The 17,123-nt window shown below is 45.1% G+C and overlaps 3 protein-coding genes across 3 annotated transcripts; all 3 read right to left on the bottom strand.

The window, feature by feature from the left end:
• Positions 1-1,208: 1,208 nt before the first annotated feature.
• Positions 1,209-10,674, bottom strand: LOC148899830 (uncharacterized). Its single transcript, XM_088995310.1, has 2 exons — positions 9,783-10,674; positions 1,209-4,054 (listed from the first exon to the last, which is right to left on the bottom strand). Exons 1-2 carry the CDS (start codon positions 10,672-10,674, stop codon positions 3,399-3,401), a joined length of 1,548 nt encoding a protein of 515 aa, XP_088851436.1. The 3' UTR covers positions 1,209-3,398.
• Positions 10,659-11,921, bottom strand: LOC148899829 (uncharacterized). The gene has a single exon (XM_088995290.1). The coding sequence runs from the start codon at positions 11,919-11,921 to the stop codon at positions 10,659-10,661; it is 1,263 nt and encodes a 420-aa protein (XP_088851416.1).
• A 58-nt stretch (positions 11,922-11,979) lies between these two features.
• Positions 11,980-16,888, bottom strand: LOC148899828 (uncharacterized; the record flags this gene model as incomplete). The annotated part of the gene is made up of 2 exons (XM_088994152.1): positions 16,471-16,888; positions 11,980-12,635 (listed from the first exon to the last, which is right to left on the bottom strand). Coding segments are annotated over exons 1-2 (783 nt in total), but the record flags the coding sequence as incomplete, so codon positions are not given.
• Positions 16,889-17,123: the final 235 nt, after the last annotated feature.

The raw sequence follows: 17,123 nt of genomic DNA, 5'->3' as shown, positions 1-17,123 counted from the left end.
GTGTGCAGATTTCACAGTTTTGATTAGGTCTGTGTAAGCTCTCAGTCGTACAGGAGTGGTTTAATGAAGGATTTTGTTGTTTTATAAGAATCGCTTATTTTACCCCCCTTTCAAACCATCTATGTTCTTTCGCTAAGATTTTAACCCCATTGCCACTTGGCAAGCGTTGGGCTTTTCTCCCGTGTGACTTCGCATGTGCTTGACCAGCGTTCCCTTTCCGGCGAAGGTCCGGCCACAAGTGGAGCATCCGAAGGGTTTTTCTCCGATGCACATCCTCATACAGAGCTCCACGTGTTCCTTCCAAGAAAACGGCATGCCGCAATCCGATCAGCTACATGTTTTTTTCCCCGTGTGCTCTCGTATGTGGCTATCCACGCTATGTTTTCGATTAAAAGTGAAGCTGCAAAAGGATCAGGCGAAGGGTTTCTCGCTGGTGTGGATCTTCAGGTGCCGTTTCAGGATGTCCTTTCGATAAAAGGCGGCGCTGCAAAAAGAGCAGGCGAAGGGTTTCTCTATGGTGTGGATCCGCATGTGCCTTTCCAAGGTGTCTTTGTGAGAAAAAGTGGTTCTGCAAAATGAGCAGGCGAAGGGTTTCTCTCCGGCGTGGATCTGCATGTGCCTTTTCAGGCGATGCTTGACGGAAAACGTGGCGCCGAAACTGGAAGCTACAGCGAACTAAAGTCTCACATATCTGGACATTAGGGATATATAAATAGGGCTGATACGACCAGTGAGACTTTAGTTCGCTGACGAAGCCTCTTGGATAGGAGGCGAAACGTCCGACACCTTCAAAAAGTACAGATGACGGCTAAAGAAACCTTCTCATCGACGGATTAGAATGAACAAAAGGACACATTTTTAAGTTTGAAAAACAAAATAAATGAAATAAAAAAGCAATCAACAAAAGTTTTGAAACTCCCGTGCTCCTCTCCATGTAGATTATGTTCCCACCTGGCGGCCACGTATTTGCAAGCTCCTACTTTGACAGACCTGCCAATGTTTGAAACCAGAAAAGCCAAGTGCCGCAAACCCTGGTCGGTCCAGGAGTCCTGGTCAGGGGCTCAAGCCAAACGATTTTTAACATTACAGCTACTTAAAATGAGGCTAAAAACACAATCCAAATGTTGATCAATGTCAAAGAAATATATACCTGTGAAAAAATAGCCATATTTCAACTTGTCAATCATGAAAATTGGATTGGATTGACCTTTATTAGTCTCGCAGTGGAAAGATTGACATTTCACAGCAGCAAAGTTATGAAAGGAAGAAGTAGAAAAAACAACATACGGGAGCTTCTTTGAGCTTCTTCTCTTGAAGTCAAAAGAACAACAAATATTCATAACAAATATCATCAATGTCATTTGAAAAGTACAAAGAATTATAAGGCATTGTTAGTCACTTGAAAACGGCGCATCTAACCTCCATCTTGATGGTTTGATATCAACAAACTTGAATTTGAATGACGTGAACATTCAAGATCGTTCACCTCAGCGAATCAAACATGGTGAATTTTCAGATGTGAATTCAGTTCACAGGAAACACATGTACTAAAGACATATGAATGGTTATATATACTCTTCAAAGTTAAAAAAAACACGAAAAAGATACAATTGTTATAAAGTGTACAAAGAAGCGTCATTATGTACATACGAGGCACCAAGGATTGTTCAAATAAATGACTCACAATGGATATGAATCTTCTCAATAATAATACATTTCATTTCGAAGCGCATTTCAAAACTTTCAAGGTCACTTTACAGTCACAGGATCAGTTTTTCTGTCGGTGAGCAGCGGCAGCCACACGCTCCAGCGTTCACTCAAATAGATAGAAAGCTAGCTAGCTAAGAGCCAATAGATCGCTAATAGATAGACAGCTAGCTGGGTACCCGTACAACTAATCGATAGACAGCTAGATAGCTAGCGAGCCAGACAGATAGCTAACAGATAGCCAATAGATAGCTAATAGATTGACAGCTATCTAGGTAGCCGTATCACCAAACGATAGCAAGCTACATAGCAAGATTACTTTCGATTAGATGACTTTTTGCATTCAAGTTTTGATGGACATACCATGAACATAATGAAGTACCGTATTTTCCAGCCTTGATTTTTTTCCAAAGATGAGCCTGCGCCTTATACGCTAACTAAATCAACATGTATTTGAATGTACTGTATATACATTGAGCCACAATAGTGGTGCGTAAGCCATGCAGCCTCTACTGTCATGCCTGATAATGTGGTCGGTCTTATATTTGGAAAACTTCTATATACTCATATATGATACAGTATTTGGAAATCTTTTTCATTCATTGAAGTTGCACCTTATATATGAAGCTCTGCCTTATATATGGAAGGAAAAAATTGAAAATACACTATTGATTGGGTGTGCGCCTTATACTGCCATGTGACTTATAGACTGGAAAATTCTGTACACACATCAGATCTTTAAAGGACAACCGACGCCATTTTTATGTTTCCTGACATCAGAAAAAGTAGTTACTTTTTTTTTGTCAAATGAAAAACGCTACTGCTAACATGTCCCAAAACTACTTCAAAATGATCTGAGTTTCCGTTTTAGAACCCGCCCCCTTGTTCGTGACGTCACGCCAAGAATCGGAGAAGATGCTTTCTTGTTACTCATCCAGTTATGAATATGATTCAAATAGTCTTGCAATCGATTAAAGGAGTCCTCCCATATCAATTCGAGCCGTCAATGACACCAATGTAGCGTCCCTAGAAAATGCACAAGATGGCGGCCAAGATCCGCCGTAATTGGGCTGATTTGTCTGCTGGGAATTTGTGTCAGCGAATATTAAATAGTTGTCTTGGTGCAACAAACAACGATTCATCGCAAGCATTATTTATGTTTTCCTTCTAATTTCGCCATCAACACGAAGTTTTCAGACCAAACAAAGCGAGAGCCGCCTCACAGTTGCGATAACACGTGTGAGCTTCCGCCATATTGGGTGAGGTGGCCCTTTTATCAAAGACAAACTATATGGCCGCTAAATATATTGGAAGTGCACAGTCTTTTACAATAGATGGACAAGGAAACCGGAATGTAATTTTAAATTTAAAAAATAATGAATGAAAAACAATCAACCAAATGCTGTTTTGAAACTGCTTTGCTCTTCTCTCCACGTTGATTATTTTCCCACCAGGCAGGCACATATTTGGATTGGATTTGCCTTTATTAGTCTCGCAGTGGAGAAATTTACATTTCACAGCAGCAAAGTTATGAAAACAACTCCTACTTCGAAGACCGTTTCAAAATTCTGCTGCTGCTGCACCTCTTTGGTGAAGGTCTTTGATGCGATTTGGACTTCCGTGAAGCGCACGGAGTTACCGGGTGCACAAAAGCCACCCTTGCTCGCCGAGCGCCGGTCAGTCCCTGTGCTTTACTTGTCGGCGTGCCGCGTGTGGATGTGCAAAGCCAAACTGACCTTCTGGGCGTAGCTTTTGCCGCACACTCTGCAACTGTAGGGATTTTCTCCCGTGTGGATTCGCATGTGCGTGACCAGCGTTCTCTTTTCTGCGAAGGTCTGGCCACAGGTGGAGCATCCGAAGGGTTTTTCGCCCGTGTGCGTCCTCACGTGGCGCTCCATGTTTCCCTTCCGAGAAAAAGCCTTGTCGCAAACCGAGCAGCAATAGGGTTTTTCTCCCGTGTGGGTTTTCACATGTCTGATCAAGTCGGAATTGTAAGGGAACTTTTTACCGCAAACAGAGCAGCGGAAACGCTCCTTCAGGGAGGGACACTTTTGGCGTTTGCGGGACCTTTTCTTGCTGGGGACCTTTTTCGGAGAGCCCGGCCACGTTTCGTCCTTGTCTTCCCTGTCGGCATCCGACATTGGCGCCAGGAGGTCGTCTGGCGGCGACCCTTCAGACCACTCGGGCACTTGGTCTTCACCCGCTTCGCTTTTCAGGCGGCCGCCGGTCGGGCTGACATCGGCCTCAAAATGGGAGGAGCCAGGCGGGCGCTCCGGCTCCAAACCGGAGTGCCCCCATGGAGGCCGAGGGGGAGTTTCGTCCAGACCGCCGCTCATCCGCCGGAGATCTGCGGAATGCAAGCAACGCAAATACAGTCAAACTTGGGTTTACGACCATAATCCGTTCCAGAATCATAAGTGGCGCTTTGACGCCCCCTTGTGGTCCCCCTTCTCCCATTTCAATTTGCTCGCTGAACCCAAGTCCAATATGATACAGATAATACATTTGATGATGTGAAAGCGCTTTTCATCACACTCAAAGACACTTTAAAGGACAACCGACACCTCCGGACAAGTTGCATCCATAATTTGTAAAATGACTTCAAATGACTTCTACTTGGCGCATTTTACTAAGATTCCAGCGCAGATAGCTATATCTTACGTTTGAAGACTCGCGCTGAATATTCAGGAAGCCTTGTTTTTAAGTGGATGACGATACCCTAAGTGACGTCACGGAGGGAACGCCCCTGACCGAAAAAGCGACACACAATGCATTTTGGGTACTTTTTTCATCTGAAAACACCGTGTTGATCGCGAAATTAGATGGAAAACTACATAAATAACGTGAATCGTGTTGCAGCCAATTGCGGTAACACGCACAAAGAAGGTGAAAGTTCACACAAATTCCCAGCGGACAAACAATGCAGCATTTCCAACACAGCAGAGCAGTTTAGCGCCAGCCGAGGAGCTCCCCGCAGTGCGCAAATCCCCACTTGGATAACCGCTGTCATTCATACGTAAGTTCGTAACTCTTCATCTTGAAAGTTGAAACAGTGTTTTGTTTGCACAACCATTAAACAGGGGTGTCAAAGTCATTTTTTGCCGCGGGCCACATTGTAGTTATGGTTTCCTCTCGAGGGCCGTTATGAATTTGGGGAACCCATTAGAATCCCTTTAAATCCCTTCAAATATTACATATAGAGAACACAGCAAATTAATGAATAACTCGTTTTCAAACCTGAAGTCAAGAATAATGACTTTTATTGTGGTTGACATCCAAAAATATGACATTTTGGCTCAAATTTTAGCAATCATCATGGAATTTAACACGCTTGATTTGCTTTCGCGGGCCGAAAAAAATGATGTGGCGGTCCGGATTTGACTTTGACACTCCTGTTATAACGCTTGGGAAAGTCTGAAGCACGACGCAGGCTTCTGATTGGCTGCCGTGCCGAGTATGCAAATTTCAACTGCAGGTTACGATACACGTGTACTGTTTGCACGTGAAGGCGAGGGCGTCCGCGGCGAGTTTGTAGAGCGCGCGGTCAGGACAATCCATCTATGATTTTGCAGAGTTTAACACAACTCGATATTATTGAGCTTGAGTGTTTCGTTGTGTAATATGTTTTGAATGTTGAAAGTGATTCTATTTTTGAATAAATGTTCATTTCGTTAACTTTGCACCTTCGATTGAAACTTGTTTTTTTTAATCTATCCCCTCCTCCCAGTATCTGCTAAATACTATGTAAATGCCATATCGTGCATATTCCTTGAGCCAAATTTGTTAACTCATAAGGGCTATTTTTCTCATTTGAAAGACAGTTAATACATTGGGTTGTCGTACTCTCGTAGTCTTACTCTGCTATGAGGTTTGCACACACTACATTTAATGCTTTAGGTTGAGTATATCCGGCCCAAACACTCCCTCCAAATGCTCCTTTGCCTGGCCCCTCTGTCACATTTTAGAACCCATTGTGGCCCGTTAGTCAAAAAGTTTGCCCACCCCTGACCTAGAACCATCGATGATCTCACTTCTACGACAAACTCAGCGCTGAAAGGGTTTTTCTCTGGTATGTTGTCAAATCTCAGACTTTTTCCCCTTGTGTAAAAATGTCAATCCACATCAAATTCGACATTTGTTTTTTCCCTAAAACATAGCATCCTTTTCAGCAGTGGATCAGGGACGTCATGGTGGAATGCGCACGTCTACTACAAGCAAAATGTTGAAACCAAACACGAAGCTGTAGCATCCACTGACGAAAAGATCGACTCACATCTTCTGTCCCACATAAATCCACTTCAATTCCAAGCCGCGACAGTTCCACATACATCCACATTATATTAGGTTCGATTAGATTAGCCTTAATTAGTCTCATCTGTGGAGAAATTTACATTTCACAGCAACGTTATATCGATATTCAAGGGAGTCCGAAAAAATATCGATATAACCGGGACTATCGATATATCCGATCATGCGCCGAACTGCATTAAACAAAAGCCGCCAAAAGAGGGCAGCCAAGCGCCATATAAGAAACGGAGCTGGCCATTAGCTCCCTTTTTTGTTCCCCCAATGTTGCCTCAAAATGGCACATATAATTCTTTAATGATTGTAAACATGTATGCTTTAATCTTCAGAACTACAGTGTATTTGAAACATATTCATCATCAACTGGATGTGTAACAAGAAAGCATATTATCCGAATCTGAAGCCATTGTTTGGATTCACAAGCAATGCAAGACGTCTTGGCGTGAAGTCATTTTTATTTGCATTTGAATAAAAAGTGACGGCTGTCGGCTGTCCTTTAATACACAGTATGGAATGTTAATAATTTTCAAAATCATCGCGCTTCAGCAGACAAAACAAGAAACATTGTTGCAAAAAACGATTGCATTCATATACAGTACAGTGGGCATGTACATAACACAACAGGGAAACTGCAACGCTTACATCTTACTGTATTATGTATACAATTTAAAAAAGTCATCAATCTTCTTCTGCTTCCCATTTTTACCTTTTAACACAAACACTTCAAAAATCTCGTCTGCTACACACGAGCTAGCGTCTGAAAATGAAAATGGCTTTGCTACACGGGTGCTGGGCACGTAACCAAGTCACCTGACCAAGTCGACCAATGGCGCGACTGATGGCGTGACACGTAACCAAGACACGTGACCAAGTCGACCAATGGCGCGACTGATGGCGTGACACGTAACCAAGACACGTGACCAAGTCGACCAATGGCGCGACCGATGGCGTGTCACGTGACAAAGTCACACGGCCAAGTCGACCAATGGCGCGACCGATGGCGGCTCACGTAACAAGACACGTGACCAAGTTGACCAATGGCGCGACGGATATATCGATATAAACAACAAAAATGGCCGGCGGGGGATGAAAAGGAGCACCGTAATAACCGGATTATCGTAATAACCGGGTATCGTACTAAACGGTACTAATTATACATAAAAAGACTAGAAATGTGCAAGGAAACGAAAATAGTATCGTAATAAGCGGTACTCTCGATATAACCGATATCGATATAACGAGACTTTACTGTAAAAGCATTCTACGCCGTCAACGGTTTGAATTTAAAAAAATAATTCAGGCAACGACGCGTTCACCCAGACAGAATGAAAACGGTTTCAGAATAGCAAGAAGGAGAGACAGAAAAAACTCATCATAAACGCTCAATCAAAAATGACAATTTTACATTATTAAATAAAAACAACCCCCATCCCCCCGCAACCAAACCAGGTCGAAGGCACACAAAACCACCTCAGGTATCGAACAATGGGACTGTCGTTCTGATCCGATGTTAGATTAAAAAATATCATCCAAATCAATAAAATAAAAGATCCTTGTTTGGAAATTTGAATCGGATGTTGGATGTTGGGATGCATGTTGCAGCGCATGTAATGAATTATAAGCACATCGTATTTGCTTGTTCGACTAGTGATGCCTGGGTATCGACCAAAGAAGCTTGCTGCTGCAAGTCAGTCTGATGAGAGCTGACGAGAGACTCACATGTCAATTGCCTTCTCCCTCCAACTAAAGAACATCAACTCTCTCCAGAAGTTGCATCATTTACCGATCCCGCTTACACAAAGCAACACACGGTGTCAGAATTGGTCTGGAAGATAAGAGGACGATAAAAGGACTTGGAACGGAAGATTCCACGGTGGAAAAAGAATAAGACATTGAGCACCACCCCCGCTAGAAAACGGCAAAAATGGAAGCTTTTCGTCCACCCACAGCTCTGCAGCTAACAGGTAACGTGGTTGAAAACTGGAAGAGATTTAAGCAACGTTTTGAACTGTATTTGTTTGCGATTGGAGCTGATGAAAGCCATTCAAAGATGAAAGCATCCATGTTATTGCACGTTGTGGGAGAGGAAGCTCTAGAGGTCTACAATAATTTCACATTTGATGCTGAAGATGACAAGATGGAGCTTTCAAAAATAAAGGAAACGTTTGAAGCTTGCTGCATTCAGAAACGCAATGTGACGTTTGAAATGTACAGATTCTTCACACGTGTACAGACAGTTGGAGAAACTAGTGACCAAATGAGCTGAGAAACAGATCAAAGACATGTGAGTTTGGTGGATGAACAGAATCACTGATCAAAGACAGAATAGTGTGTGGCATTACAGACAATAAACTGAGAGAAAGGCGACTCAGAGAATCAGATCTGGACCTGGAAAAAGCCTTAGCACTGTGTAGAACTGTTAAATCACAGGCTAAAGAGCTGCTAAATGATGCTAGCTGCAATGTGGATGCAGCGGAAAGAAATGCACACAGATTCAACAAAACAAAACTGCCGATATGAAAGCAAGAGTGAGACAAGCCAATAAAAATAAGATATATTCAAACAAAAATGTTGTACTCGTTGTGGTACGCAACATCCCCCAAAGCAGTGTGCAGCACAAATATGTCAAAACCGCGACAAAGCAAATCACTTTGCTCGTTGCTGCAGGAACCAAGACATGAAAGGCAAGGTAGATGCAGTAGATGATCATTATGAAGTGGAGGAACTTTATGTGCATGCTGTAAAAGATGAAAGAGGAGAAAAAGCTTGGATCACTACTCTGAAAGTGGAGGACATTCATCTCACATTCAAATCGGATACTGCAGCCAATGTGAATGTCATTTCATTTATTGCTGTGAAATTTGGAAAGACTTTATTCAAGTTTAAACTTGCTAATTACTGCACACACAAAATAAATACATTCGTTACATTTGTTAAAAGTAAAGAATAAAATGAAGAATGGGAGATGTAATGATTGGATTTGTCCTTATTATACTCGCAGTGGAGACAATACGTTCACAATCACAGCAGCAAAGTGATGAAAGGAATGAAAGTAGAAAAACAAAATACAGGCGCTGCTGCAAGTCAGTCAAATGAGAGCATACGAGAGGCACGCATGTCAATTTCTTTCTCCCTCCAACCAAGACGCCAGTCCGAGTAAAGAACCTCAACTCTATCCAGAAGTTGTATCATTTACCGAACCCGCTTACACAACAATCTCTCTCTTCTTTCTTTCAGACGTGAATCAGCTAATCGGAGACGGGAAATCGGAGAGCTTCGCTTTGGACTATCCACAAGTACCCAACATTAAAAAGGAAGAGGAAGAGGCCGATGTCAGCAGTTTGCCGCAAGATGGCTTCTCCGAGGAGAGTGTCGACGACCGACTTCCAAAGGTAACGACACATACTGTACTCAAGAAAAATGGCGGCTGTGAAGTCGCAGGCGCAAAGAACATTTTCAGCAGCTCGATTCTGGGCATGTTTTAGGATCAGACTTCTTCTTCTTTTCCTTTCGGCTTTTCCCTTCAAGGGGTCGCCACAGCAAATCAGTGTCCTCCATCTTTAGAGGTTTGATCCGCATGTTTGTTTTGGCCAAGCTTTGACGTCGGATGCCCTTTCTGACACAACCGTCTTTATTTATGCTTGGGACCGGCACAGGAAGACTTAGGTCCATTTGTGGCTACAGAACAAGCAACTCGCTCAGCAAAAGGCTCCCAAACACAAAATGTTCATCGGCACAGCAACATTTAAAAAAGCAAAAACTATACTCACCATTTGATGACAATGCTTTTTCTCCTGTGTGCCTTCGCATGTGCTTGACCAGCGTTCCCTTTTCGGCGAAGGTCTGGCCACAGGTGGAGCATCCGAAGGGTTTTTCACCCGTGTGCATCCTCATGTGGACCTCCACGTAACCCTTCTGAGAAAAAGCCTTGTCGCAAACCGAGCAGCAATAGGGTTTTTCACCCGTGTGCGTCCTCATGTGGACCTCCACGTCACCCTTCCGAGAAAAAGCCTTGTCGCAAACCGAGCAGCTATAGGGTTTTTCTCCCGTGTGCCTTCGCATGTGCTTGACCAGCGCTCCCTTTTCGGCGAAGGTCTGGCCACAGGTGGAGCATCCGAAGGGTTTTTCGCCCGTGTGCGTCCTCATGTGGGCCTCCACGTAACCCTTCCGAGAAAAAGCCTTGTCGCAAACCGAGCAGCAATAGGGTTTTTCACCCGTGTGCATCCTCATGTGGACCTCCATGTGTCCCTTCCGAGAAAAAGTCTTGTCGCAAACCGAGCAGCTATAGGGATTTTCTCCCGTGTGCCTTCGCATGTGCTTGACCAGCGCTCCCTTTTCGGCGAAGGTCTGGCCACAAGTGGAGCATCCGAAGGGTTTTTCTCCCGTGTGCGTTATCATGTGCCTGACTAGCATTGCCTTTCGGGCGAAGGTCCGGCCACAGGTGGAGCATCTGAAGGGTTTTTCTCCCGTATGCCTTCGCATGTGCGTGACCAGCGTTCCCTTTTCGGCGAAGGTCTGGCCACAGGTGGAGCATCCGAAGGGTTTTTCTCCCGTGTGCCTTCGCATGTGCGAGACCAGCGTTATCTTTTCGGCGAAGGTCCGGCCACAGGTGGAGCATCCGAAGGGTTTTTCGCCCGTGTGCGTCCTCATGTGGACCTCCATGTGTCCCTTCTGAGAAAAAGTCTTGTTGCAAACCGAGCAGCGAAGGGTTTTTCGCCCGTGTGCGTCCTCATGTGCGTGACCAGCGTTCCCTTTTTGGCGAAGGTCCGGCCACAGGTGGAGCATCCGAAGGGTTTTTCTCCCGTGTGCCTTCGCATGTGCGAGACCAGCGTTATCTTTTCGGCGAAGGTCCGGCCACAGGTGGAGCATCCGAAGGGTTTTTCGCCCGTGTGCGTCCTCATGTGGACCTCCATGTGTCCCTTCTGAGAAAAAGTCTTGTTGCAAACCGAGCAGCTAAAGGGTTTTTCGCCCGTGTGCGTCCTCATGTGCGTGACCAGCGTTCCATTTTCGGCGAAGGTCCGTCCACAAATGGAGCAACCGAAGGGTTTTTCTCCCGTGTGCCTTCGCATGTGCGAGACCAGCGTTATCTTTTCGGCGAAGGTCCGGCCACAGGTGGAGCATCCGAAGGGTTTTTCTCCCGTATGCCTTCGCATGTGCGTGACCAGTGTTGCCTTTAGGGCGAAGGTACGGCTGCAAGTGGAGCATCCGAAGGGTTTTTCACCCGTGTGCATCCTCATGTGGACCTCCACGTAACCCTTCTGAGAAAAAGCCTTGTCGCAAACCGAGCAGCAATAGGGTTTTTCTCCCGTGTGCGTCCTCACGTGGCGCTCCATGTTTCCCTTCCGAGAAAAAGCCTTGTCGCAAACCGAGCAGCAATAGGGTTTTTCACCCGTGTGCATCCTCATGTGGACCTCCATGTGTCCCTTCCGAGAAAAAGTCTTGTCGCAAACCGAGCAGCTATAGGGATTTTCTCCCGTGTGCCTTCGCATGTGCTTGACCAGCGCTCCCTTTTCGGCGAAGGTCTGGCCACAAGTGGAGCATCCGAAGGGTTTTTCTCCCGTGTGCGTTATCATGTGCCTGACTAGCATTGCCTTTCGGGCGAAGGTCCGGCCACAGGTGGAGCATCTGAAGGGTTTTTCTCCCGTATGCCTTCGCATGTGCGTGACCAGCGTTCCCTTTTCGGCGAAGGTCTGGCCACAGGTGGAGCATCCGAAGGGTTTTTCTCCCGTGTGCGTCCTCATGTGCGTGACCAGCGTTCCCTTTTTGGCGAAGGTCCGGCCACAGGTGGAGCATCCGAAGGGTTTTTCTCCCGTGTGCCTTCGCATGTGCGAGACCAGCGTTATCTTTTCGGCGAAGGTCCGGCCACAGGTGGAGCATCCGAAGGGTTTTTCGCCCGTGTGCGTCCTCATGTGCGTGACCACGTTCCCTTCTCGGAGAAAAGGCCCGTCCACAAATGGAGCAAGCTAAGGGTTTTTCTCCCGTGTGCCTTCGCATGTGCGAGACCAGCGTTATCTTTTCGGCGAAGGTCCGGCCACAGGTGGAGCATCCGAAGGGTTTTTCTCCCGTATGCCTTCGCATGTGCGTGACCAGTGTTGCCTTTAGGGCGAAGGTACGGCTGCAAGTGGAGCATCCGAAGGGTTTTTCACCCGTGTGCATCCTCATGTGGACCTCCACGTAACCCTTCTGAGAAAAAGCCTTGTCGCAAACCGAGCAGCAATAGGGTTTTTCACCCGTGTGCGTCCTCATGTGTCTCATCAAGTGCGACTTGCAAGTGAACTTTTTACCGCAAACGGAGCAGGGGAAACACTCCTTCAGGGAGGGACACTTTTGGCGTTTGCGGGACCTTTTCTTGCCGGGGACCTTTTTTGGAGAGCCCGGCCACGTTTCGGCCTCGTCTTCCCTGACGGCATTTGACATTGGCGCCTGATGGTCATCTAGCGGTGACCCTTCAGACCACTCGGGCGGTTGGTCTTCACCCGCTTCACTTTTCAGGCGGCCGGCGGTCGGGCTGACATCGGCCTCAAAATGGGAGGAGCCAGGCGGGCGCTCCGGCTCCAAACCGGAGTGCCCCCATGGAGGCCGAGGGGGAGTTTCGTCCAGACCGCCGCTCATCCGCCGGAGATCTGCGGAATGCAAGCAACGCAAATACAGTCAAACTTGGGTTTACGACCATAATCCGTTCCAGAATCATAAGTGGCGCTTTGACGCCCCCTTGTGGTCCCCCTTCTCCCATTTCAATTTGCTTGCTGAACCAAAGTACAATATGATACAGATAATACATTTGATGATGTGAAAGCGCTTTTCATCACACTCAAAGACACTTTAAAGGACAACCGACACCTCCGGACAAGTTGCATCCATAATTAAAATGACTTCAAATGACTTCTTCTTAGCGCATTTTACAAATATTCCACCGCATATAGCTATATCTTACGTTTGAAGACTTGCGCTGAATATTCATGAAGCCTTGTTTTTAAGTGCATGACGATACCCTAAGTGACGTCACGGAGGGAACGCCCCTGACCGAAAAAGCGACACACAATGCATTTTGGGTACTTTTTTCATCTGAAAACACCGTGTTGATCGCGAAATTAGAAGGAAAACTACATAAATAACGTGAATCGTGTTGCAGCCAATTGCGGTAAAACGCATAAAGAAGGTGTAAGTTGACACAAGTTGTGTCCATAATTTGTAAAATGGCTTCAAACGACTTCTACTGAGCGTATTTGAATAAGATTCCACCGCAGATAGCTATATTTTACGTTTTAAGACTCGCTCTGAATATTCAGGAAGTCTTGTTTTTGAGTACAGTTGAATGTACTTCCTGAGGCTGCTAAAGAAGCATGGCCTGCCACAGGAGGTGCTGCAACATTTCTACACGGCTGTCATCGAATCCATCCTGTGTTCTTCCATCACCGTTTGGTTCGGGGCCGCCACAAAAATGGACAAAATCCGACTTCAACGGACAGTTAGGACGGCGGAAAAAAATCATTGGCACCGCTCGACCCACTCTCGAGGACTTGCACTCATATTCATTATTCTCGACTTCAGATTTGATAACTAGTTATTCATTCATTTGTTGTGTGCTCTACATGTAATATGTGGATCGGATTAAACATTCTAATGGCTTCCCCAAATTCATAACGGCCCTCGGGAAGAAACCATACCTACAATGTGGCCCGCGGCAAAAAATGACTTTGACACCCCTGGTCTATGGCCACTAAAGGAGAATGGCCAGGCATCACTAGTCAATCAAGCAAATACAATTTGCTCATATCATGAAGCTGCAAGAGTGGCTGCCTTTCCTGCAGCTCATTTACTTGTAAATGAAGTCCATGCGCCGCTCCTTCTGAAGAAAGGCATGGATAACTTCTTTGTAGAAGCCTTCCTTATCTTTCTTCAGTTTTAAAAGTCTCTCTGTCTCAACGGAGATCACTGCCAGTGAAGAAAGTCGTCCTCGATCGGTCCTGTTCCGACTGTATGTTTTCAGTGCTGAGAATGACGATCTCGTCTACTTCTCCAGCAACAAATGGGGCTGCACCGATCTCCTTTTTAATGTCATTTCTAATGACATCACCAACTGCTTCAATTAAATCGTTCTGTATTCTGTTTCACAGGCTAGAAAATACAGTGGATGTCCCAAAATGACTCGCTAGCGAAAGCATGTAATAGTTCAACATAGTAGCCACGATTAGCGGAGCCTTTACTTTCATCATTTCCACGAAATGCCAGCTGTTGTTTGGCAAGGAAGCAGGTGGCATTGATGAGATCTTTTAAAAGCTCCCGCTTCTCCTTTACCTTAGCATTGTGGATGCTGATGTTGAGTCTTCGCTCATGGTTGATGAGGCTCTGTTGTAAATTTTTCAGGTCGCAATATCCCATTTGAGTCCAGACATTGTCACAAATTGAGAACAGAAGGCAGAAAAAGCAGAAAAGGCGCTTTCTTGCTGGACATCCACACAGCCAGCCTTTTCGTGTGTACCAGTCCGCCTGAAAAGAGCGAGCGAGTATTGTGTCCCGTTGTCTGAAGCAAACCTTTTAGCTCCGGTGTTGGTCTTCCTTTAATTATTACCTCCTGCTTCGATTGAAAGTCCAGGTTAGAAAATTCTTTCAATTTAGATATGTAATCCTCCATTCTGAAAGTGAGGCCAAGCAACACGGAAAAATGACTGCAGGGTTGCACTTGCTAACTGTTTACTGTAGCTTTCTGTCTCTAATTCTATTATTCTGCAGACATGGAGTAAGAAGTATCTCTGGAATCACAAGCGCCCCCTGTCATGAGGCGGGAGAACTGTTTGCCTCACCTACGCACAGCGTTTTGATAAAAATAAAACAAAATAAACACTGTAGTACAGTGTTTATAATGTACAATGACTCTACATTATATACACCAGCTAAACTGTAGAAATTTAGTTCATATACTAAACGTGTTTGAACGCTTAAATAGCGATATGCAGAAGGACAGCAATGCGGTCTCACTGCAGAGCAAGCCAGCACAGTAAGCATAGTGATTGTGCAATCCATGGTGAGGATCAGCCGGCTGCTGCCTCACCGCTCGTCTCTACTTTGTATTTGAACGGTAAATGTGAAAATTCAGCGATTTTGAAAAAAATCCTAAAACGGTGAAGTTAAATGGACAAGAACTATAAAGTACAAATCACTAAATACATCTAACTGTTTAATTTATTTTTTCATTTGATATTTCCATGACAGCTATCCATGATGACAGGTGAGGCACTGCCACACCTGCCTCCCCTGACTGCACGTCACTGGTTCGCAGGTGACATCAAGATGTGAAATTACCCAATCATGTCTTTACCACACGCGCGTGCGCGCGCGCACACACACACACACACACACACACACACACACACACACACACACACACACACACACACACACACACACACACACACACACACACACACACGGAGGGAGAGAGATCACGAGCGAAGGAGCGAGAAAATGCGACTGACTCAAAGCAGCGAATGCTCCGTTTGGTCTCTAGTCAGGCATCGCTAGTCGAACAAACAAATTCGAGTTGTTCAAATTTGTGATGGGAATTCTTTTGGATTGGCTCACTAAAAAGATTCGGCTCTTTTGGCTCCTCGGTTTGTTTTTTTTTTTTTTTTTTTTGCTTTAATGAACTACCAAAAAAATCATGTAAAATTATGTGAAAAATGAATTACTCATGTAAATAATACACTATCAAATATTTTTATTTATATGGCTGGATTTATATGTGCACAGAGAGCATCCACTAACTTTCACTTTGGTTACTCTGGTCTGATGATCAGCTGTCACTAATTTGCTTTTCATATTAATAATGCTATCATACACAAAAGTAAAAAATATCAGAATTGAATAATAATAACAGCATAATGTAATAATATTTGTCCACCTGTCTACCCAATACACGCGCCCCCTTTCCTCACTGCTGCATGTGTCTGTAATTCTCCCCATCCTCCTCTACAACGGATATCGACCAATCACATGCGGATTTAACCGATGACCGGGGGCGGGGAATAGAGGACAAAAAAAGTCGGCTCCCATTTCCGACTCCTTGTTAGGAACCGGCTCTCTTCGTTCACTTCAGAGATCCGGCTCCAAGAGCCGGTTCGTTCTCGAACGACACATCATTCGTTCATATCATTCATCACTTTGCTGCTGTGAAATGTAAATTTCTCCACTGCGAGACTAATAAAGGCAAATCCATCCATGCATTCCAAGAGCCACTTCGTGTCAGAATCGGTTTGGTCAGAAACAAAAGTCCTGATGTCGCACAACTTTCGAGACTTTTGATTCAATAAATATGTGATGAGAGCTTTGTGCCTTTTCACTTGTGATTTCCTACAGCCATTGCATGTTACTTATTTGAGCGCGTGTGTGCAAAAAAACAACCCACAAAGCCAGTTCAAAAAGACGTGAAAACAAGCGAGACAAGCAGTAAGAGCCAACCTTGTCCGTGAAGACCAATTCTTTGCTGCACCCTCCAAATGGCGTCCTGCAGTTGACGTTGTCCCTTGTGGTCCTCTTTTTCTTCATATAGGTCCTTCTCGTCTTCTGGCGTCCTTCTTGCGTACATTGTTCACACGACACTTCCAAAATGTTTCGCTTAAGATCTCTGCGGAGCGATGCGTTGAGCACGAGGTCCTCTTTGTTAGCGGCTAGCAATCTCGGCTAAGCTAAACGAGGCCCAGAAAGTCCAACGGAGACCGAGACGACTTTAATCGGACACAAGCTTCAACGAAAGATGTTCTAACCGAGCAAGATAGAGGTGGGTGCTCCGAGTGGCCGTTTTGAGCACTTCGCCGACAAATTCGTGAGAATTTGGTCAACGGGTTGCGACCGCGTTTTGGACCGCAGTCTCAGTTTGCGTCAAGTCAGCAATTGCGAATACTCTGCATCCCGGAAATGTCCACAGTAAAAGCTGTTCACCACCTTCGAAATAAAAGCATTCTACGCCGCCAACGGTTTGGATTTTAAATAAATAATTCAGGCAACGACGCGTTCACACAGAAATAATGAAAACGGTCTCAGAATAGCACGAAGAAGAGACAGGGAAAAAGTCAACATAAACGCTCAATCAAAACTGACAGTTTTACATTACT

The sequence above is a fragment of the Hippocampus bargibanti genome, linkage group LG04, assembly GCF_051943395.1.
Source record: "Hippocampus bargibanti isolate YZ-2025 linkage group LG04, ASM5194339v1, whole genome shotgun sequence".
Taxonomy (NCBI): domain Eukaryota; kingdom Metazoa; phylum Chordata; class Actinopteri; order Syngnathiformes; family Syngnathidae; genus Hippocampus; species Hippocampus bargibanti.
This window is presented reverse-complemented; position numbering and strand designations above follow the sequence as displayed.

Coding starts and splice junctions, on each gene's coding strand:
- LOC148899829 (XM_088995290.1), bottom strand. CDS start 11,921: ATGAGGACGCACACGGGCGAAAAACCCTTCGGATGCTCCACCTGTGGC.
- LOC148899830 (XM_088995310.1), bottom strand. CDS start 10,674: ATGGAGGTCCACATGAGGACGCACACGGGCGAAAAACCCTTCGGATGC. Junction 4,055..9,782: donor AAAAGCATTGTCATCAAATG/GTGAGTATAGTT, acceptor TGCATTCCGCAG/ATCTCCGGCGGATGAGCGGC.